The following is a 23,241-nucleotide window of genomic DNA, read 5'->3' on the forward strand; positions in this document are numbered from 1 at the left end:
TTAGAAGGAAAGACATTGCATGTGATCTTCTTGGTGATGGTTAGACTGATAATGGAACCTAGCCAAACAATGGAGAAGGGTGATGTGGCCAATTGTGTCAAAGGCTGTATAGTTAGGTTGAGAAGGGTGAGAAGGGATACGTTACCATGGTTACAAAGAATGCATATGTGAATCTGAGAAAGGCCATTTCAGTACTGTGGCCAGGCTAGAAATCCAATTGGAGGGATTCTAACATGGATGGGCACGGACGTGGAAAGTGACAGTATGTTCAAGGACTTTGGAGAAGAAAAGGAGGTTAGAAATAGGAATTAGAGGAACTGAGGGGTCAAGAATCAATTTTCTGAGAGAAGTAATGATGAAAGCAGCTTTGAAGGGGGAAAGGACAGTATGTGAGGAGAGGGACCCATTAACAATATCAACCAACATGGAGCCCAGAAAGGCAAGCTAAGTTGTCAACAGCTTGGTCAGAATAGGATTGAGGGAGTAGGAGGTGGAACTCCTGGATAAGGTGAGGTCAGAGAGAGCAATGTAGGAGCTGAGAGAACCTCGGGAAATGAATGGGTTTAAGGTAAGTACAGTGGGGGAAGTTTGTCCTAGAGCAAGGGGAAGGGAGGGAAGCATCAGAGACAGCTGAACAAAAACTGCCTTGATCTTTGTAACATGAAAGTCCATGAGATCCTTGCTGGTGGTGATCTATTTTCTTGAACTGCTGCAGTCCATGTGGTATAGGTACATCCAGTGATGTTTAGAAGAGAATGCAAGTCAATTGCCAGAGTTATGGGTGGAGGAGGCAGAGGAGGTTCAAAAAGACCGCTAGTGATGGTAAAGTAAAACTGAGAATTACCGTTTAATCTTTGGGTGGAATTGTCCCAGATTTGCATAAAATGTGGTAGCGGGCGGGAAAAAAGTTGTTTTACCCACCAGCCACAATGGCGGGTTTTTGCACACACACTTCTCAATGCTTGCAGGACTGCTCCGGTGAAGGCATGGCCCCAAAAGCCAAGAAGAGAGTGCAGCACCACCTCCACCCCACCCCCCCCCCGCCGATTCAGTGACACTTCCCTGGCATTCCTTCTGGACACTGTGGAGGCCTGCAGCAATGTCCGCTGCCCCTGCTCTGGCCACAGGAGGCCCATCAGTCTCACCACTCCGGCTTAGGAGACAGTGGCAGAAGTGGTCAGTGCCAATGCTGCATGCAAGAGGTCGGCCATCCAGTGCAGAAAACGGATGAATGATCTCATCCATGCTGCCAGGGTATGGCAACCATCTCATCACTGTAAACTCACACAATCAAGCCCGTCACACATTCACTGGCATCTCACTCGCTGCCACCTCAAGGGACATCAACACTCACTCTCTCAAACACACTCTCACATCCCCATCTGGCCTCATCTCCTCTAGAGAGTGCCTCCTCAGCCCTCACTGTCTTCAGGTCATTTGCACAGATCAACATATGCTCCCATACACACCCTGAAATATCCCTTTCCTGAGTACAGCCCTTTCCCTGCTGCCTCTTCCCTTGCCTGAGGCCACTTCTCCCCCTTCCCCAAGCAAGTCCTAGCCCTGCAGCCATTGAAAAGCTACCCCTACCTTACGGCTAGTCTGGTAGGTAGAGACCTGCCTGTGAGACCCCATATAAGTGATGTGGTGCTGCCTGCAAAGCCTGATGCTGATGACTGTTAGTGCTGAAGTCATGAGCAAAGTGTAGCTCGTCAGGTGCACATTGCTTATGTACAGTTGTGAAACACATTGGCATGCTTATCTAGATGATCCAGCATGGGATATGATTCGGGCAAGCAGGGCTAAAGTATTGAAATTAGGTTCCTGACATGCGGCAGTGGGAAATGCAGCCCACCATTGACGGGTGGAGTGGACAATCACAAACTGGTTTCACGATGGAGTGAAACTGATTTTTGGCCTTCTCGCCATATTGTCCCCTCTCAGCCTGCCATGATGTCTGATGCCAACAGGAAAATTCCGGCTCATGCCTTTATTACTTTGAAGTTTAATTTCTCCAGAGTTTTTTTTACGATCTCCTTGTTTACAAACTAACCACATCCAACATGCAGTGTCATCACCCATGCAAAAGCTCACTTTTCCATTATCACTTTCCTTACCAAGCTCTATTGGCTCCTGACACTCCAACAAATAGATTCCACCCGAGTTGAATTTTGCCAGGTATGGGGAAGTAGGTTTGGGTGCTGCAGAGAGTTAAATCCAGCAAAAGTGATGTTGGGACAGGATTTTTCTCTCATCCTGACCTCTTCTGGGTTTTACTGGGGTGGGATTGAAAGCAAGTGGGGAGCCCCCATGCAGCTGTTAGGTAAGTATTTGAAATAATCAAATAACTCACTGAATACTGTTTTTAAGCCTGAATTCTGGATTTAACAGTCAGTGCACCTGTTTCCCGATCTGTCAGCAACTCGACAGTCACCAAGGTAAGTGCACAGCAGGGGGACTTTCTTCAGTGAAGCTGACAGACTGGGAGGGCTTTGATCAGTGAAACAGAAGAGCTCCAGCCCTGGCCAGGTTTAAAGCACTTCTTCTCTCTGAGAGTGCTGTCACTGCTTGATCGGTGATGTTATGCATGTGTGCCTCAGGAAGCTCTGGCTCCCACATCAGGTTGCTGCTGATATCTGCAACCTCCTGGAACAAGACATTCCTCCCAGTGGGGCACGTGAGCATTCATTGCCAGTAACTTGTCCACTGGAGGGCCACCTACCCCCACTACCATCCCCCCACCCCTGTCACCAAGATTCTCTCTTTTCCAGCAGAGAGAAAGCAGAGAGGTGTAAGTGTTCGTAATGCCCTGTATGGAGAGGAGGAAAGGAAAGCATTTGTGAAGGGTGCTTGTGAGGTATGGGTGCAAGAGAGCAATAGGTTTAGGGTGAGTATAAGTGTGTGTGTGTGTTGGCTTCTGAGATTATGATGTGAGGTGCCTGGAGAAAGAGGAAGGAGTGGAGCTGCAAGTGCATAAGAGGATTGTTGTACTGGGAAATTCAGAGGGTGGAGCTTGGCACATGAAAATGTTCTGCCTCTCGCCTTTCCTACCCTCCTGAGGTCCTGGATCCTCTTAGTGCACTGTCTCTAGGTTGGAAGAACTGCATTTCTGCTGACTTGCCCAGTCATTTCTATCCATGCCCAATTGGTTAGAGAAGCTGGCCTGTTCCTTCTGTACTCGGTAGAGCACACCTCACTGCAACCCCTCAGAACCCACAGCAGGACTCCAGCCAAGAGTGAGAGATGCAGTGGGGGTGGGGGGCAGCCTTCCCAGGTCTCCTCTCCATTCCTGTAGTTGCTGCAGCCTCAAAAACCAAATGCTGGTGAACCCTTGTAACCCATGTCATGGTCCCTTTAATTAGAAAACCTTTCACAGATGCAACGTGTCGCCTTCCTTGATTGGTCAGGGTACCTGGGAGCAGGATACTAATGCTGCAGCTCAGAGTTTTGGCAAAGCCCAATCCTGCACCATTCAAGCTTCTAACCTGCAATTGGTGCTGCTGTTTGGGCAGGGAATAAGTAGGAAAATTCTACCCAATGCATCCAGTTCCAGGCACTGTGCTTTAGGAAGTGAAGGCATTAAAAACGGTGCTTTAAAGACTTACAAGAATAGTTCCAGGAATAAGGGACTTCAATTACGTGGATAGATTGGAAAAGCTGGGGCTGTCCTTAGAGGAGAGGTTGAGGTTGAGAGGAGGTTTGAAGAACTGGTCAAAATTATGAGGGATCTAGACAGAGTAGATAGAGAGAGACTGTTCCTGTTGGCAGAAGAGTTAAGAACTAGAGAACACCAATTTAAAGCAATTGGCAGAAAGAACCAAAGGCAACATATATATGATCTGGAACCCACTTGCTGAGAATGTGGTGGAATCAGACTCAATCATGGTTTTCAAAAGGATATTAGATGAGCATCTGAAGGAAAGATTTGCAGGGATACAGGGAAAGGGAAGGGGAGGGAACTAGCTAAGTTGCTCTTGCAGAGAACCGGCATGGTCTCAATGGACCGAATGCCCTCTTTCTGTGCTGTAACCATTTTATGATTCTAACATTGTTCCATGGCATAAAGTACCTTGGTGACTTCGTCTAGCTGTACATCACTAATGACCGAACTTGAGGTTTAGATTGGCTCTGGAAAAGAACAAAGAACAATCTAGATAAGAATAATTAACTGGGGGAAAGCCAACTTCAATGGGATAAGAATGGAACTGGGCCAAATAAATTGGAATCAAAGGTTGGCAGGAAAAATGTAGCTGAACAACGAGCTACCCTCAAAGAAGAGAGAGTTCAGGCACAATCAAGATATTTTCCCTCAAAAGGGAAATGTAGGGTAAACAAATTCAGAGCTCCCTGAATCTCAAAAGAGCTAGAGATTAGGATGAAGAAGGAAAAGTATGCTTATGACAGCTGTCAGATGGATAACACAATGGAGAACTAGGCTGAATATAGAAGGTTCAGAGGGGAAGTGAAAAAGCAAATAAGAGAAGCAAAGAGGGAGTATGAAAAGAAACTGGCAGTTCACATTAAAGGGAATCCCAAAGTCTTCTATAGGCATATAAATAGTAAAAGGGTGGTAAAAGAAGGGGTTGGGCTGATTCGGGACCAAAAAGGAGATTTATGCATTGAGTCAGGGGGCATAATTGAAGTGTTAAATTAATACTTTGCATCTGTCTTTACCAAGGAAGAAGATGCTACCCAGGTCACAGTGAAAGAGGAGGTAATTCAGACACTAGAAAAATTTAAAATTGATAAGAAAGAGGTATTAGGTAGGCTGTTTGCACTTCAAGTTGATGAAGTACCAGGACTGGATGAGATGCATCTAAAGATACTGAGGGAATTAAGAGTAGAAATTGCAAAGGCACTGGCCATAACTTTCCATTCTCCCTTATGACTCGGCATGATTCCAGACGACTGGAGAATTGCAAATGTTACATCCTTGTTCAAAAAAAGGTGTTAAGATAAGCCCAGCAACTACAGGCCAGTTATTTTAACTTCAGTAGTAGCGAAACTTCTAGAAACAATAATTTGGGACAAAATTAATAGTCACATGGACAAATGCAGGTTAATTAAGGAAAGACAGTATGGATTTGTTAAGGGAAAATCATGTTTAACTAACTTGCTGACATGTGTGGATCACTGGAAAGACCAGATCTGTTGCCCATCCCTAATTGCCCTTAAACTGAGTGGCTTGCTGGACCATTTCAGAGGGCAGCTAAGAATCAACCTCATTACTGTGGAACTGGAGTCACATGTAGGCCAGAGCAGGTAAGGATGGTAGATATCCTTCCATAAAGGTCATTGACAAACAGTTGGGTTTTTAACAACAATTGATTTCAGTTTCATGGTCAGATTACTGTGATAAGCTTTCAATTCCAGATTTATTAATTGAATTTAAATGCCACCAGCTGCCATGATTAGATTTAAACCCAGTCCCCAGAGCATTTGCTTGGGCCTCTGGATCACTAGTCCATAGACATTACCGCTACGCCATTATCTCCCCATCAAGTACCCTGTGGCCAAACACACTCCATAAATGCCTTTAAAAAATTAGGATTCCCCTTCTTCCCACCCCATGACAACGTTGCTGACAGGATTACACAGTGCTTCCAGCATCCAGCTGGACAAATATGTTATTTGGTTTAATCTGGTCATTTGCATCTCTGTGTAACATGACCATTTATATTTGGACACATGAGACACCCACCATTGCCTCTGGGCAGAAATTCCAGAAGCAGGAGAGAGCTGATGAAAATGGTTCCTTCCTTCATCTTCTGGACTTCCCCAAGGTGTTGGTGTAACCAAAGAGGAAAATCATCCCCAAGACTTTTTTATACGCTACAATAAAACCATGAATGCCTCTAGAGTCATGTGACATCTTACAGTTTACCAATCTATTGTTGCAAATACATGTCAGACCAATTCACAAAAATGTGCCACATACTGTTTATAGTCCACATAGGAATTAATGGCATAGGTAAAACTAGGAATGACGTTCTGCTGAGAGTGTGAGGGTCCAAATTAAAACACAAAACCTCAAAGGTAATAATCTCTGGATTATTATTTGAGTTTTGTGCCAATTGGCATAGGGTCCAGCACATTAGAGAATTAAAGAGTGCTGTGGGAAGAAGAGGCTTCAGTTCATGGTGCATTGGGACCAGTACTGGAGAAAGAGAGAGCTGATTCATTGGAATGGGCTGCACTTAAACTGAGAGATAAAAACAAAAAAACTGCGGATGCTGGAAATCCAAAACAAAAACAGAATTACCTGGAAAAACTCAGCAGGTCTGGCAGCATCGGCGGAGAAGAAAAGAGTTGACGTTTCGAGTCCTCATGACCCTTCGACAGAACTAGTTCTGTCTAGAACTAGACCTGCTGAGTTTTTCCAGGTAATTCTGTTTTTGTTTTGCACTTAAACTGGGCTGGGTTCAGTGCCCTGGCGATTAGTTTAACTAGGGCTGTGAATAGGGCTTTAAATCAGAAAGCTGGGGGAGTGGTGAGTGCAGAGATCAGATGAAGGGAGATTTAGAAATCTAAAGAGAAAAATGGAAACAACAGAATGGTGTAGCAATTTGGGTAAAGAAAGACAGAGAGTTTAACAGTAACAGTATATCAGTGAATAAGGTCCATGCAAAAAACAGTAAAAAAAAAATTAAAGGCTCTTCACCTGAAGGTTCAAAACATTCATGATAAGACAAATGAACTAGTGGCACAAATAAAGATAAATGGCCATTACAGAGACATGGGGCTGAATTTTGCCCTTGACGAGCGGGTCCGACCGACTCAGCAGCGGGTGGGAAGCCGATCGCCGCCGCCGAAATGGGCCCTGCTGCCATTTTAAGTGGGCGGGCTAATTAAGGCCCGCCCAGTGTGACACCCAACGGGAAGCGCTATTCGCTTCCTGTGTGGGCGGAGGAGGATTCCCCAAATGCGAGAGTGCGCTCTTTCGCACATGTGCACAAAAGAGCGCACATCTCCCTGAGGCAGCATTTTGCCTCAGGGAGATCGCTGAAAAGTTGTCAAAATTTACAAATAGAGAAATAAAAAAATCATTAACATGTCCCCCTCATGTGTGAATGTCACACAATAAAGTACACAAAAACTTTATTGAACTTTTGAAAAACTGACATGAAACCTCATCCCGCCAGTGGATGAGGTTACATGTTTTCTCTATTTGCCGCTGGGGCTCCTGACCTGCCCGCCAACCTTAAGGTTGGACGGGCAGGGTCTTTAATTGTTTTAACTACCCTGTCAATGGCTTCAATTGGTCGGTGATCACGCTGTCTGCCCGCCTTCCTGAATATTTAAATGGGGTGGGATGACGCCGGGGATTCCCCTGACATCATCTGGCATCATTTTCCCTTCGGCGAGTGGGCCCCACCCCCAGCTCGCCAATGGAAAAATTCAGCCCATGGTTACAAGGTTTGAAAATAAATATTCAAGGATACACAATGTTTCATAAAGACAAGTGGAATGGAAAAAGAGGAATAGAAACCCTGATAGTAAAGGATCACATACAGACAGTAGTGAGAAAGTATCTTGGCTCTGAAGATCAGGAAGTAGAATCAGTATGGTTGGAGGTTAGGAATTACAAGGGTCAGAAAATACTGGTGGGTGTAGTTATACTGTTGGGCAGAAAAGCAAGCAAGAAATTATTGGAGCTTGTAACAGAGACAATGTAATAATTGTGGGACACTTTAATTGTCATATAGACAAGACCAAACAAATTGACAAAGGTGATCTGGAAGATAAGTTTGTAGAATGCTTTTTTCTCAGTTTCCTGGAACAATATGTTATGGAAATAACTAGGGATAAAGCTATTTTATGTTGGGTGCGCCCGACCCAATCTCTGGTGGGTGGGGAGCTGATCCCCGCCGAAGAAGCGGGCCCATTTTACGTGGGCAGGCCAATTAAGGCCCGACCAGTGTGACGTCCAGTGGGAAGCACTATGCGCTTCCTGTGCGGGTGGGGGGAGATTCCCCAAAATCGAGAGTGCGGTCTTTTGCGCATGCTCACAAAAGAGCGCACACTTCTTGAGGCTAAATGCAGCATCAGGGAGATCGCTGACAATTTAAAAAATGTTAAAAATAGAAAAAAAATCCTTAACATGTCCCTCTCATGTGACAATGTCACATGAGATGGGACATGTTCATAAATTTCACTAAAACTTTATTAAACTTTATAAATCCCTACATGAAACCTCATCCCACCGGTGGATGAGGTTTCATGATTTTCTATTTTCCACCGGGGCTCCTGGCCTGCCCGCCAACATTAAGGTTGGATGGGCAGGCCCTTTATTTGTTTAAATGATCCTGTCAATGGCCTCAATTGGCTGATTTTGCTGCGGGCTCGCCTTCCTGAAGATTTAAATGGGGCGGGATGATGTCAGGGGTTCCCCCCGACGTCATTCTGTGTCATTTTACGCGTTAGCGAGCAGGCCCTGCCCCCTGACAGCAAAATTCAGCCCATTGAGTATTGTGCAATGAGGCAGGGTTAGTTAGTAATCTCATAATAAAAGATTCACTGGGAAAATTCATACAAATGAATTCTATATTAAGTTTAAACATACTCCAGTAGCAAACAAGAATCTTAAACTTAAACTAAGTCAATTCCATAGATATGAGGGAAGAGCTAGCTAAGATTGATTGACTAAAGGGATGGTGGTAAATAAGCAGCAGGAAACATACAAAAAACAAAAACTCAGGAAGAAAGATCCAACTGTGTCTTCCTAAGGAAGTAAAAGGAGGGGCTTATAATATTGCAAAGAATAGTAGTAAGCCTGAGGTTTTGGCGTGTTTTAGAAACGAGCAACGGGCCACCAAAATGTCGATCAGAAGGGAAAAAAATAGAATAAAAATGTAAACTAGCCAGGAATATAAAAACTGATTGTAAGAGTTTTTAGAAGTATATGAAAACGAGGAGAGTAGCTAAAGTGTATGTTGATCCCTTAAAGACAGAGACAGGAGAAATTATCATGGGGACTAAGGGAAGGGCAGAGAAAACGAATATAATATTTTGGCCCGGATTTTCATCCTTGAGGTGGGAATTGCCATTTTCTGACATCATGATCCTGTCTCCAGCCGCCCACGACCATACTTAGTGCAAATCTGGGACGATTCCACCCATTGACTTTGCCTAGTTATATTATGGCTTACTAAGTGCTCTATTTTGACTTCCTTAATAATTGACTCCGGCATTAATAATATTAGTAATTATTATAATATCAAAAAGTATTCGATAAGGTGCCGCATGGGTTGGGGGTAATGTATTAACATAAATGTTGAGGTAGGCAGGTCAGAAGGCCCACCTTGGTTCCGTGGGACATTAATTCTGTATATGAGTGTTAGGCAACCTAGTCCTCACCCCTCACCACCGCCACCCACCCCCGATACCTCCTCACTATTTCACTACTAGTTCCACCACTTCAAAGTCTCAACAGATGGCTGGACTGTCTATGTAAAGCTCACAGGGGGAAATTGACACAGTAACATCTGAATCTAAACACTGTTGAATACAGAAGAGCTATTTTAACCTGAACACTTTTATAACACTGGTCAATTTAATGGTCAATTACCTTTTCTAAACAAAGCCCTATCATTAATCACAGTATTTAAAACATATTTAACCTATCATACACCATGACATTATGATATGGAAGTTGTCAATGCCTTTTGAACTTACCTGTCAAAAGGTTTCTCATTCCAGACCAGGCTTCCTTATGGTTCATGAGTCCTCTGTGGTGTCACCAACCAAGTTTCCTACCAAAACAGGTCCAACTCCATAGAAATAGTGGAGGGCTCTAAAATCCTCGTAATGGAGTAGGCAAGGGGAAGATACCTGCTACCACCACTAAATCCAGCGCCTCGTGTCCTCACAGTTTACTTTCCCACCTAGCTTTGTATCATCACTAAACTTGGATGCATTACCCTTGGTCTATTCATATGGATGATTAATATAAATTGTAAATAGCTAAGGCATCAGAAGTGACCCTTTTGACACTCCACCAGCAACAGCCTGCAACTTGAAAATGATGCTTTATTCTTAGCTCTCTGTTTTATGTTCTTTAACCAATCCTATATTCATGCTAATATATTACTCCCAACTTAAGCAGCACCTTATCAAATACTTTTTGATATAATAATTATTAATACTAATAATGACAAAATCAATTATTAAGGAAGTCATAATAGAGCACTTAGTAAACCATAGTATAACTAGGCAAAGTCAATGGGCAGAATCGTCCCAGATTTGTACTAAATGTGGTAGTGGCCGGGTAAAACGACATTTTAACCGGTGGCTGCAATGGCGGCTTTTCACGCCGTATCATCCAAAACCTACTGCATTAATTATGCATTCCTGGGATACACGCCTTTTTGATGGTGGATGGGCTCCGATTCGCCTGCCACATTGTCACCTCGCTGCTTCATCACGTCAGACACCACATCTAAAGTACAGCTGTGCTCAGTGCTTCTAGTCTAGGACTGCAGCAAAGAAGACATGGCCCCAAAAGGCAAGAAGACTCAGCCCTTGAGCGCCTTTTGGATGCCATGGAGGCCCATTGTGTTGTTCTCTACCCCTGCTCTGGCCGCAGGAGGGGTAGCTACATTACTACTCCAGCTTAGTAGGCAATGACAGTGCCAATCATTGCCAATGCTGCACAGAAGAGGTTGGCCATTCAATGCAGATAGAGAATGAATGATCACATTTGTACAGAGGGTATGGCGACCATCTCATCATTCTAAACTCATACACTCATGCCCATCACATGTTCACTAGCATCACACTCACTGCCAACACAAGGGACATCACCACCCATTCTCACACACACACCCTCTTATGTCCATGCCCTCATCTCCTCTGGAGACTGCCTCCACAGCCCACACCGTCTTGAGGTCACTTGCACAGGTCAACATGTGCCCTCACACATACCCTGGGTTTCCCTCCTTTCCCATTATAGCTCTCGTCCTGCAGCCTCTTCCCTTGCCTGAGCCCAGTTCTCCCCCTTCCCCAAGCAAGACCTTGCCCTATTGCCATTGAAAAGCTACCTACATATGGCTGATCTGGTGCATAGAGACCTACCGGTGAGCCCCTTTTAGAGTGATGTGGTGCTCCCTGTGAAGCCTGACGCTGATGACTGTGAGTGCTGACAAGGTATGCAAACAAACCTTGCAGTCCTGAGCGAAGTGCAGCCCACCTCATGTATGCTGTTGTGAAACACGTCGGTGTGTTTTCCTACCAAAGTTGGCGGACATCATATGTTGATGTATTACAATGAGGTTCCTGACATCCGATGGCGGACAATCGCAAACTGGTTTCACAACGTCATGAAGCCAAGTTTTGGCCTTCTCGCCATATTGTCTGCTCACGCCACCAAACCAGCGCCAGCAGACATGGAAAATCCCAGCCAAAATGTTTTTTATGAAAGGGAAATCATGTTTGACATATCTATTAGCGGTTTTTGAGGATGTAACTAGCGAGGTAGATCAAGAGGAACCAGTTGAAATATTAATCAAGAAATAAGAGGAGCATGTAACAAAGGCAATGTAATAATCATGGGGGTTTTAATCTTCATATCTATTGGAAAAATCAAATTGGCAAAGGTAGTTTGGAGGACAGGTTTATGGAATGCATTTGGAACAGTTGCACACATTCCTGTTCATGACCTCTAGCCAGACCTGTACAATTTCCTAAACTAAGGGGTGTGACCGCCTTTTGGTATTCAGGTAACTCACGCTCTCCCTCTTGCCCTGCAACGTCTGCACCTTGGATGCCAGCTCAACAACTCTAACTTGAAATAACAGAAAACGCCAGATTTACTCCGCAGGTCTGGGAACATCTGTGGAGAGAGAAACAGAGTTAACATTTCAGGATGGTAACCTTTTGTCAGGTCATCATTATGAAAATAAGTTATTCATTTCATTTATTGATTGCAGGAGCTTTCTGTGCATAAAATTGGTTTCTACATTTGTTCATATATCAATAGTGATAGCATTTTGAAAGTAATATTTCTATATAGATACAAGTTATTAACAAAATATGATTTGTTCTTACAGTTTCAAGGTTAATTATAACCTGAGTATTTTGCGGGGAATTTTGGACAATACGGAGGTGAAAATCCATAGGAGGCTCAGCCTGACTTAAGTTAAAGTTCAGTAGGTCAGGGAAGCAATTAATTTAAAAAGCAGTGACATGTGCCTGTCTTCTCCCTAGGGCCATAAAATTGACTCTCACTGTTGGTCCAGGGAGTGGTCCACACTGCCCCCAATTGGCCTCCTTTTTAAAGGGATTTTATGTAATTTTTTTTACTTTGCAATGCCCAAGCCACAATACTACTGTGTACCATCAGCTGTGGACTAACTCTGCCAATCTGCTGGTCAGTGTCCTTGGTTTTGTAAACACACCAGCCACTGTCGATCCACCATGCTTTTTGTTAGATCAAAGACACAGGAACATCTAAGCATTTGAAGTCTTTCATCCTACACTTTCCTCCTCTTGCATCAGTGGTCTTCTCTGGGCAGTTGGAGTGACTGTGCCCATAACACCATTACCTGGACACCCCTGGTCCAGAAATAATTTTTGTAGTTAGTGCAGGATGCATTGGAAAGGCCCTGGATATTTGGCCCCATGTATATAATTGTCTTTATTATTTTTTCATAGTTGCAACCAGAGGAAGTATCCTGTATTTTTTGATTACTGAGATGAGCATGGTGAATGTGATGTATCAAACCTCTCTACGTCAGTTCCTGGGGCTCTTTGACTTGTCATTAGCCAGGTAATAAAACTCTTCATGAGCAGGATTTTTTTTAATGATAGTGCACTGAATTTTAAATTATATTAGGGTGAATTTTCCTCTATTTCTAAAACTGAAGAAAATCATCTTACCAAATGTTATCAGTGAATGAGTGAATGATAGCTATTTAATGAAAGACTATTTATTCAATTTCACACACACACAAAATCCCAATGGTTTTTCAAATTAGCATAATTGTTTCTAGTTTTATGAACATACAAATTAGGAGCAGGAGTAGGCCATTTGGCCCATCAAACTTGCTCTGCCATTCAGTAAGGTCATGGCTGATCAGTTGTGGCCTCAACTCCACATTCTGCCTACCCCTGATGATCTTGGCCTCCCTTGTTAGTCAAAAATCTACCTACCTCTGCCTTAAAAATATTCAATGACCCTGCCTCCACCACTCTCACTGGGGCAGAGAGTTCCAAAGATTCACGACCCTCTGAGAGGAAAAAAATTCTTCACATCTCGGTATATAAAAAAAAATACGAACATACAAATTTAGGAGCAGGAGCAGGAGCCACTTAGCCTCTCGAGCCTGTTCCGCCATTCAATAAGATCATGGCTGATCTGAATGCAAGCTCAACCCCACATTCCTGCCTACCCCTGATAACCTGTCACCCCCTTGTTAATCAAGAATTTATCTAGCTTTGCATTAAAAATATTCAAAGACTCTGCTTCCACTGCCTTTTAAGGAAGAGAGTTCCAAAGGCTCTCAACCCTCCAAGAGAAAAAATCTCCCATCTCTGTCTTAAATGAGTGACCCCTTATTTTTAAATAGTGACTCCTAGTTCTAGATTTTCCCACAAGAGGAAATGTCCTCTCCATAACCACTCTGTCAAGAGCCCTCAGAATCTTAAAGGTTTTAATTAAGTTGCCTATTACTCTTCTAAATTCCAGTGGATACAAGCCTAACCTGTCTAGCCTTTTCTCATAAGACAACCCGCCCATTCCTGCTATTAGTCTAGTAAACCTTCTCTGAACTGCTAACGCACTTACATCTTTCTTTAAATAAGGAGACCAGCACTGTATGCAAAACCCGAGATGTGGTTTCACCAATGCCCTGTACAACTGAAGCATAACATCCCTACTTTTGTAATCAATTCCCCTTACAATAAATGATAACATTCTATTAGCTTTCCTAATTGCCTACTGGATCTGCATACTAACCTTTTGTGATTCATGCACTAAGACACCCAGATCCCTCTGAACTTCAGAGCTCTGCAACCTCTCACCATTTAGACAATAAGCATTTTATTCTTCCTTCCAAAACGAATGATTTCACATTTTCCCACATTATACTCCATTTTCCAGATATTTGCCCACTCACATAACATATCCATGTCACTTTGTAGCCTCCTTACGTCCTCTTCATAATTTACTTTCCTACCTATCTTTGTGTTGTCAGTAAATTTGGCAATCATTCCTTCGATCCCTTCATCCAAGCCATTTATATAAATTGTAAAAAGTTGAGGCCCCAGCACTGATCCCTGTGGCACACTACTTGTTACATCCAGCCAGCCAGAAATACACCCATTTATGCCAACTCTCTGGTTCCTGTTAGCTAGCCAGTCTTCAATCCATGCCAAAATGTTATCCCCAACACCATAAGCTTTTATTTTCTGCAATAACCTTTGACGTGGCACTTTATCAAATGCCTTTTGGAAATTTAAGTAGGGTACATCCACCAGTTCCCCTTTATCCACAGCACACGTGACTTCTTCAAAGAATGCCATTACATTGGTTAAACATGATTTTCCTTTTACAAAGCCATGTTGACTCTGCCTGATTGCCTTGAATTTTTCTAAATGCCCTGCTATAACATCTTTAATAATCACTTCTAACATTTTTCCTTTGACAGATGTTAGAATAATGGCCTGTAGTTTCCTGCTTTCTGACTCCCTTTCTGAGGAAAAACAGTTACATTTGCTATTTTCCAATCTAATGGAACCTTTCCTGAATCTAGATTTTAGAATTGTAATTTTTAAAAATTAAAACCATTGCATCAACTATCTCATTGGCTACTTCTTTCAAGAACTTAGGGTGAAGTTCATCCGGACCTGGAGATTTGTCAGCTCGCAGACCCAACAATTTGCATATTACCACTTCCCCGGTGATTGTAATTTTCCTGAGTTCCTCCCTCCCTTCCATTTCCTGATTTACAGCTATTTCCGGGATGTTACTTGTATCCTGTATAGTGAAGACAGAAGCAAAATACCTGTTTAATTAGAAACATAGAAACTAGGAGCAGGAGTAGGCCATTTGGCCCTTCGAGCCTGCTCCGTCATTCATTATGATCATGGCTGTTCATCCAACTCAGTAGCCTGCTCCTGCTTTCTCCTCATACCCTTTGATCTCTTTCGCTCCAAGAGCGATATCTAACTCCTTGTTGAAAATATACGATGTTTTGGTCTCAACTACTTTCTGTGCTAACGAATTCCACAAGCTCACCACTCTCTAGGTGAAGAAATTTCTCCTTATCTCAGTCCTAAATGGTCTACCCCATATCCTCAGACTGTGACCCCTGGTTCTGGATTCCCCTGCCACCAGGAACATCCTTCCTGCATCTACCCTGTCTAGTCCTGTTAGAATTTTATAGGTTCCTATGAGATTCCCCCCTCATTCTTCTGAACTCCAGCGAATATAATCCTGATCGAATCAATCTCTCCTCATATGTCAATCCCGCCATCCCAGGAATCAATCGGGTAAACCTTCGCTGCACTCCCTCTATACCAAGTACATCCTTCCTCATACAAGGAGACCAAAACTGCACACAATATTCCAGGTGTGGTCTCACCAAGGCCCTGTACAATTGCAGCAAGACATCCCTGTTCCTGTACTCGAATCCTCTGGCTATGACGGCCAACATACCATTTGCCTTCTTTACTGCCTGTTGCATCTGCATGCTTACCTTCAGCGACTGGTGTAGAAGGACACCCAGGTCTCGTTGCTCATTCCCCTCTCTCAATTTCTAGCCATTCAGATAATAATCTGCCTTCCTGTATTTGCTACCAAAATGGATAACCTCACATTTATCCACATTATACTGCATCTGCCATGCATTTGCCCACTCAGCTTGTCCAAATCACACTGAAGCATTTCTGCATCCTCCTCACAGCTCATCCTCCCACTCAGCTTTGTGTCATATGCAAATTAGGAGATATTACATTTAATTCCCTCATCTAAATCGTTAATATATATTATGAATAACTGGGGTCCCAGCACCAATCCCTGCAGTACCCCACTAGTCACTGTCTGCCATTTGGAAAAAGACCCGTTTATTCCTACTCTTTGTTTCCTGTCTGCCAACCAGTTTTCTATCCATCTCAATACTCTACCCCCAGTCCCATGCACTTTAATTTTACATGCCAATCTCTTATGTGGGACTTTGTCGAAAGCCTTCTGAAAGTCCAAATAAACCACATCCACTAGCTCCCCCTCATCAACTCCACTAGTTACATCCTCGAAAAATTCCAGTAGATTTGTCAAGCATGATTTCCCTTTCATAAATCCACGCTGACTCTGTCTGATTCTGCCACTGTTTTCTACATGCTCAACTATTAAATCTTTTATAATGGACTCTAGAATTTCCCCACTACCGACATCAGGCTGAGTGGTCTATAATTCTCTGTTTTCTCTCTGCCTTCCTTTTTAAATAGTGGGGTTACATTAACTACCCTCCAATCCAAGAACTGTTCCAGAGTCTATTGAATCTCGGAAGATGACCACCAATGTATCCCCTATTTCTAGGGCTATTTCCTTAAGTACTCTGCGATGTAGATTATCAGGCATCAGGGATTTATCGGCCTTCAATCCTATCAATTTCCCCAACACCATTTCCCCACTAATACTGATTTCTTTCAGTTCCTCCCTCTCACTAAACTCTGTGTTCCCCAACATTTCTGGTATGTTATTAGTGAAGATAGAACAAAAGTATGTATTTAGTTGGTCAGCCGTTTCTTTGTTCCCCATTATAAATTCCCCTGTTTCTGACTGTAAGGGACCGACATTTGCCTTCACCAATCTTTTTCTCTTCACATACCTATAGAAACTTTTACAGTCAATTTTTATGTTCCCTGCAAGCTTACTCTCATGCTCTATTTTCCCCTTAATCAATCTCTTGGTCCTCCTTTGCTGAATTCTAAAGTGCTCCCAATCCTCAGGTCTGTTGTTTTTTCTGGCCAATTTGCACGCCTCTTCCTTGCATCTAATACTATCTCTAATTTCCCTTATAAGCCATGGTTTGGCCACCTTTCCTGTTTTACTTTTGTGCCTGACAGGAATAAACAATTGTTGCAGTTCACGCATGCGCTCTTTGAATGTTTGCCATTGCCTATCCACCGTCATCCCTTTAAGTAACGTTTCCCAATCCATCACAGCCAGCTTGCGCCTCATGCCAATAGTTGTTTCCTTTAAGATTCAGGACCCTAGTCTCAGAATCAACTACATCACTCTCCATCTTGATGAAGAATTCTATCATGTTATAGATGCTCATCCCCAAGGGGCCTCGTACAACTAGATTGCCAATTATTCCTTTACTCATTACACAATATCCAGTTGAGGATGGCCTGTTCCCTCGTTGGTTCCTCAATGTATTGGTCCAGAAAAACATACCGTATACACTCCAGGAATTCCCCCTCTATGGTATTATTACTAATTTGATTTGCCCAATCTATATGCATATTAAAGTCACCCATAATTACAGATGTTTCTTTATTGCATGCATCTCTAATTTCCTGTTTAATGCCATTCCTAACATCACCATTACAATTTGGGGGTCTCTTTACAACCCCACTAATGTTTTTTGCCCCTTAGTGTTTCTCAGCTCTACCCATACAGATTCCACATTGTCGGAGCTAATATCTTTCCTCAGTATTGCCTTAATTTCCTCTTTAACCAGCAATACAACTCCACCGCCTTTTCCTTTTTGTCTGTCCTTCCTAAATACTGAATACCCCTGGATGTTCAGTTCCCATCCCTGGTCACCCTGCAGTCATGTCTCCGTAATCCCGACTATATCATACCTGTTACATCTATTTGCATGGTTAATTCATCCACTTTATTGTGAATGCTCCTTGCGTTAAGGTCCAAAGTCTTAAGGCTTGTCTTTTTAACATTACTTGTCCCGTTCCCACTATTTTTCACTGAGGCCACGTTTGATTCTTACCCTTGATTTCTCTATCACTTTTCTTATTCCGCTTTCTGTCTTTTGTTTTTGTCTTTGATTCCCCTTCCTCTAACTCCTTGCATAGTTCCCATCCCCCAGCCATTTTAGTTTAAACCCTCCCCAACCACTCTAGCAAATGTTCCCCCTAGGACATCAGCCCTGGTCCTGCCCAGGTGTAACCCGTCCAGTTTGTACTGGTCTCACCTCCCCCAGAACTGGTCCCAATGTCCCAGGAATCTGAAACCCTCCTCCTCACACCATCTCTTCAGCCACGTATTCATCCGATATATCTTGCTATGTCTACTCTGACTGGCATGTGGCACTGGTAGTAATCCTGAGATCACTACCTTTGAAGCCCTACTTTTCAACTTACTTCCTAACTCCCTATATTCTGCTTTTAGGACCTCATCCCTTTTTTACCTATGTTGTTTGTACCAATGCGTACCACGATCACTGGTTGTTCACCCTCCCCCTTCAGAATGTCCTCTAGCCGCTCTGAGACATCCTTGACCCTAGCACCAAGGAGGCAACACACCATCCTGGAGTCTCGCTTGCAGCCACAGAAACGCCTATCTATTCCCCTTACAATTGAATCCTCTATAACTATTGCGTTCCCACACTTATTACACCTCCCCTGTGCAGCAGAGCCATTGACAGTGCAATGAATTTGGCTGTTGCTGTTCTCTCCTGAGAGGCCATTCCCCCCAACAGTATCCAAATCAGTATGCCTGTTTTGCAGGGGAATAGCCACAGGATATTCCTGCACTGCCTGCCTAGTCTTCTTGCTTTGCCTGGCGGTCACCTATTCCCTTCCTGCCTGTGGACTCTTAGCCTGCGGTGTGACCACATGCTATCCACAATACTCTCCACCTCGCGGATGCTCCATAGTGTCCCCAGCCACCACTCCAGCTCCAAAACTTGGGCTTCCAGGAGCTGCAGCTGGAGACACTTACTGCACACATGCTGGCCAGTGCCTGGCTTCCCACGTAGAGCAGGAGGAGCATACCATGGCTTTTAGCTCTCCTGCCATGACTTACCTCTTTAAATTAAATTAAACCTTTTAGAAGTTAATTAATATCAATTACTCTCGGGCCTTTCTTCCCTGCTTCTCGTTGTTACAGAATAAAGCCCCTACAAACGATGAACCACAAAATAAGACCTTAAAACCTATAAGCAATAAAAGTAGTAAATACCTCTCCGGCTATACGCTCGGTACTCAAAGGATCACCTCGTTCCCTCCTCACTGAACTCCCTCAGTCACCCCTGTTCTCCTAGCTTCTCTTCAACATCCGAATCCTATCGCGTTTCTCTTCAACTCCCAACTCCTATCGTGCTCCTCTTCAACTCCCGACTCCTCTCGTGTTTCTCTTCAACTCCCGGCTCCTATCGTGCTCCTCCTCAACTCCCGACTCCTCTCGTGCTTCTCTTCAACTCCCGGCTCTTATCGCGCTCCTCTTCAACTCCCGACTCCTATCATGCTCCTCTGCAACTCCCGACTCCTCTCGCGCTGCTCTTCAACTCCTGACTCTTTTCACGCTTCTCTTCAACTCCCGACTCCTATCGCGGTCCTCTTCAACTCTCGACTCCTATCGCGCTCCTCTTCAAATCCTGACTCCTCTCGCATTTCTCTTTAACTCCCGACTCCTCTCGCGCTGCTCTTCAACTCCTGACTCCTTTCGCGCTTCTCTTTAACTCCCGATTCCTCTCACGCTCCTTTTCAACTCCCGGCTCCTCTCGCACTTCTCTTGAACTCCTGACCCCTCTTGTGCTCCTTTTCAACTCCCGACTCCTCATCCCTACTTTCCATTATCAATTCCCCAAACGCACTCTGTAAAGGACCAATGCTCACTTTGTTAACTCTTTTCTTATTTAAATACCTATAGAAACTCTTACTACCTGTCTTTATATTACTAGCTAGCTCTCTCTCATACTCTAATTTTTCCCTCCTTATTAATCTTTTTGTCAATCTTTGCTGTTATTTATATTTTTTCCAATCTTCTGACCTGCCACCGTCTTTGCATAATTATATGCTTTTCTTTAAGTTTGATGCTGTCTTTACTTTTTTAGCTAACCACAGATGCTGGGTCCTTCCCTTGGAATTTTCCTTTCTCATTGGAATGCATATATTCTGTGTATTCTGAAATATCACTTTAAATGTCTGCCACTGACCCTCTATTAACATATCCCTTAACCTCATTTGCCAGTTGACTTCAGCTAGCTCCAATTTCATGCCCTCATAATTGCCCTTATTTAAGTTTAAAGTACTAGTTCTGGATGCACTCATTTCTCCCTCAAAATGAATGTAAAATTCAATCATATTACGATTGCTGCTACTTAGGGGTGCCTTCACTATGAGGTTATCGATGAACCCTATCTCGTTGTTCAATACCAGGTCTAGTATAGCCTGCTTTCTGGTTGGCTCGAGGACGTGCTGTTCTAAGAAACTATCCTGAAAACATTCTATGAACTTATCATCTACGCTACCTTTGCCCGTCTGACTTTTCCAGTTTTTATGTAGATTAAAATCCCCCATGATTATTGCTGTACCTTTCTGGCAAGCTCCCATTATCTCTTCTTTTATACTTTGTCCTACTGTGTGGTGAGAATTAGGGGGCCTGAACACCACTCCCACAAATGACTTGCCTTTATCATTCCTCATCTCAACCCAAACCACTTCTACACCCTGGTTTTCTGAACTTAGGTCATCCCTCCTTAATGTGCTGATACCATTAATTAATATCATTAAGTTACAGACCTACCCCTCCAGCTTTTCCTAACTTCCTGTCCTTCCTAAATGTCACATACCCTTCAATATTCAGGTTCCCATCTTTGTCAACCTGTAGCGATGTCTCTGTAATGGCTATCAGATCGTACTTATTTATTTCTATTTGTGTTATAAGTTCATCTGTTTTGTTTCGAATGTTTTGTGTGTTTAGATACACCCTTTTGCTTTGTCCTTTTATTATTTTTGTAGTGTCTAGCCTTATCTGCTGATTTACTCTCTGGGCAGGTTTTTCTGGTCAGTGAGTGGGGGGTGGGGCTCGCTCACCAATGTGTCAAATGATGTGGGGATACATCGGGCGTGCATCAGTTGACAGAAAGGTAATAGAAAAATTTCCCTGACATGTTCCCTCAGGTGACATGAGTTGGGACATGTCCTTAACTTTTATTTAAACATTTGAAAAACATTTAAAAGCCCTCATGCAATCTCTTTCCACCCACGGATGAGGATTCATGCTTTTTCCGAGGCCCACCTGGGCTCCCGACCTGCCAACCCTAAGGTTGGACGGACAGGTTCATCAATCAAGTTAATGTTAATCTTGAAAGTGTCTAAATAGTTCAAAATTGATCATTTGGAAAGCTGTCTGATGCAATCCTAAACTGAGTTCAACAATCATTGTAAATAACAGATTAAGAATACAAATTTATTTTACCGTAGCCCAGGAATTATTGAGTACTGTTATCTTACAAACAAAGCGTTTAAGTTAACTCCCTATCTGCAGTGTACTAATAGAGGTGTTTACTGATGATTCCTCTGTACAGCAGTGCAAAACATACTGCACAATACAACAAACAGGCCACGCACAACCAACATTCCCTTTCAATTGTTTGGATGAGAGGCTGTGAAGCAATTTTATGAGGCTACACAGTGCAACGAAGAGGCTATGCACAACAAAGGAAAATTATAGGGAACTTTGATGTTTTCCCATTTATTTTTAAATGTATTATCATTGCTATTAAAATAGCAGAGAGAGAAACCTGAACAGTACCATTAACATGCATACTTCATTTCTCACCCTTATTTATAGTCTTTCATGTTTTAACAATTAATTATGGCTCCCTACCATTTGGTCATCAAGCAGAGTGCTTGCCTATATAAAACATTGTTCATCATTGCCTAGATGCAGTGAATGGCAGGGGTGTGCACTCAAGCCAAAAGTTGGGCTGTTGCTTGTGAGTATGTCTGTTGATGCTACATGGTATTAATTTCACTTTTATTGAGACTGTCTGTCACGCAAAGGATCTAGTTCCAGCACAGCAACTGTGAAGGTCAATAATACTTTATCCAGACCTTCCCAGTTCCCCCAGTAAAATGACCTAAAAACCTGGCAGCTGTGACTTTCTCCCTGGAAGTTCAATTATCCCTGGTTGTCACAGAGGACAAGAAGGAGCGGATTCAGAGGGCAGCTGCATAGGTCTGACTGTACAAGAGTTGCTTGAACATCACTCTGGCCCATGGACCTCTTCCGGAAATATAGGAGGTTATTTGAACCCCTAAGAATGGATAGGTTGATTGTGAATGAAAATTTACAATTTTCACCTCAACTCGTCCACTCTTAGTTTTTTCAGAGTTGGGGTAGGAGAGATATGTGGGAACAAATGGCTCTTGGGAGCCAGGTCAGTCAGTAAGATCTTTTAAGAAGAATGTATGCCACCATTTTTAAGAGTTTTGTTACGATCTCCATAGAGGCCAATAACTTGAAAAAAAATCAAACCTCTAATTAATAACTGAAAAGATGACACAAAAAAATTTCATAAGAACATAAGAAATAGGAGCAGGTGTAGGTCATTCGGCCCCTCAAGCCTGACCTGCCATTCAGTAAGATCATGGTTGATCTGCCCCTGGCCTCAACTCCATTTTGTGCCAGCTCCTCATAGCCCTCAATTCCCCAATATTTCAAACATCTGTCTACCTCCTCTTTAAATACTCGCAGTGATCTAGCCTCCACAACTCTCTGGGGTAGAGAATTCCAGACATTCACCACCCTCTGAGAGAAGAAATTCTTAAGCACCTCAATTTTAAATGAATGTCTCCTTATTCTGTAACTATGTCCCCTAGTTCATGTTTTAACACATGTACTGAAACAAAAGATTAAAAGCACTATTGACTAAACATCTTTGTATGCCTTTTATACTTTAAACCACGGAATGGAATACCCCGCTTCTTTTTTTAGCACAACTGAGGAAACACACTTCAAAGGTATACATTACACTGTCCTTTAGTAGACATCAATTTCTCCCAAAATCAGTACAAAATGATTCTTCGCTCCTGGAAGATTACTTCTGTTATTTTCCTTTCTCAGCTTGGTAACTTCTCGCCCCAGAACTGTCCTTCACAGTGAGAGTATTCCTGGAGATCCTCCCTCTAGCGCAAGTTGGGCGGACCTTCCAGCATCATTTTAACTCCTCATGAATTTGTTTTTTTCAATCTGAGTGTAAACTTCCACCAGCATTCTGGCATGGTAAACTATAGAGGCTTTTTGCCTCTTGCTGCTCCTTCTCTCCCGGA

The 23,241-nt window shown here is 43.1% G+C and overlaps 1 protein-coding gene across 1 annotated transcript in view; it reads left to right on the forward strand.

The window, feature by feature from the left end:
* dnah5 (dynein, axonemal, heavy chain 5) overlaps positions 1–23,241 on the forward strand; it is a 428,506-nt gene that overhangs the window by 318,306 nt on the left and 86,959 nt on the right. Inside the window, exon 67 of the mRNA XM_041183995.1 lies at positions 12,652–12,766. Within this exon, the coding sequence (XP_041039929.1) occupies positions 12,652–12,766 (115 nt within the window). The remainder of the gene's footprint in view (positions 1–12,651; positions 12,767–23,241) is intronic.

Source organism: Carcharodon carcharias, chromosome 3 (assembly GCF_017639515.1).
Source record: "Carcharodon carcharias isolate sCarCar2 chromosome 3, sCarCar2.pri, whole genome shotgun sequence".
NCBI classification, from domain to species: Eukaryota; Metazoa; Chordata; class Chondrichthyes; order Lamniformes; family Lamnidae; genus Carcharodon; species Carcharodon carcharias.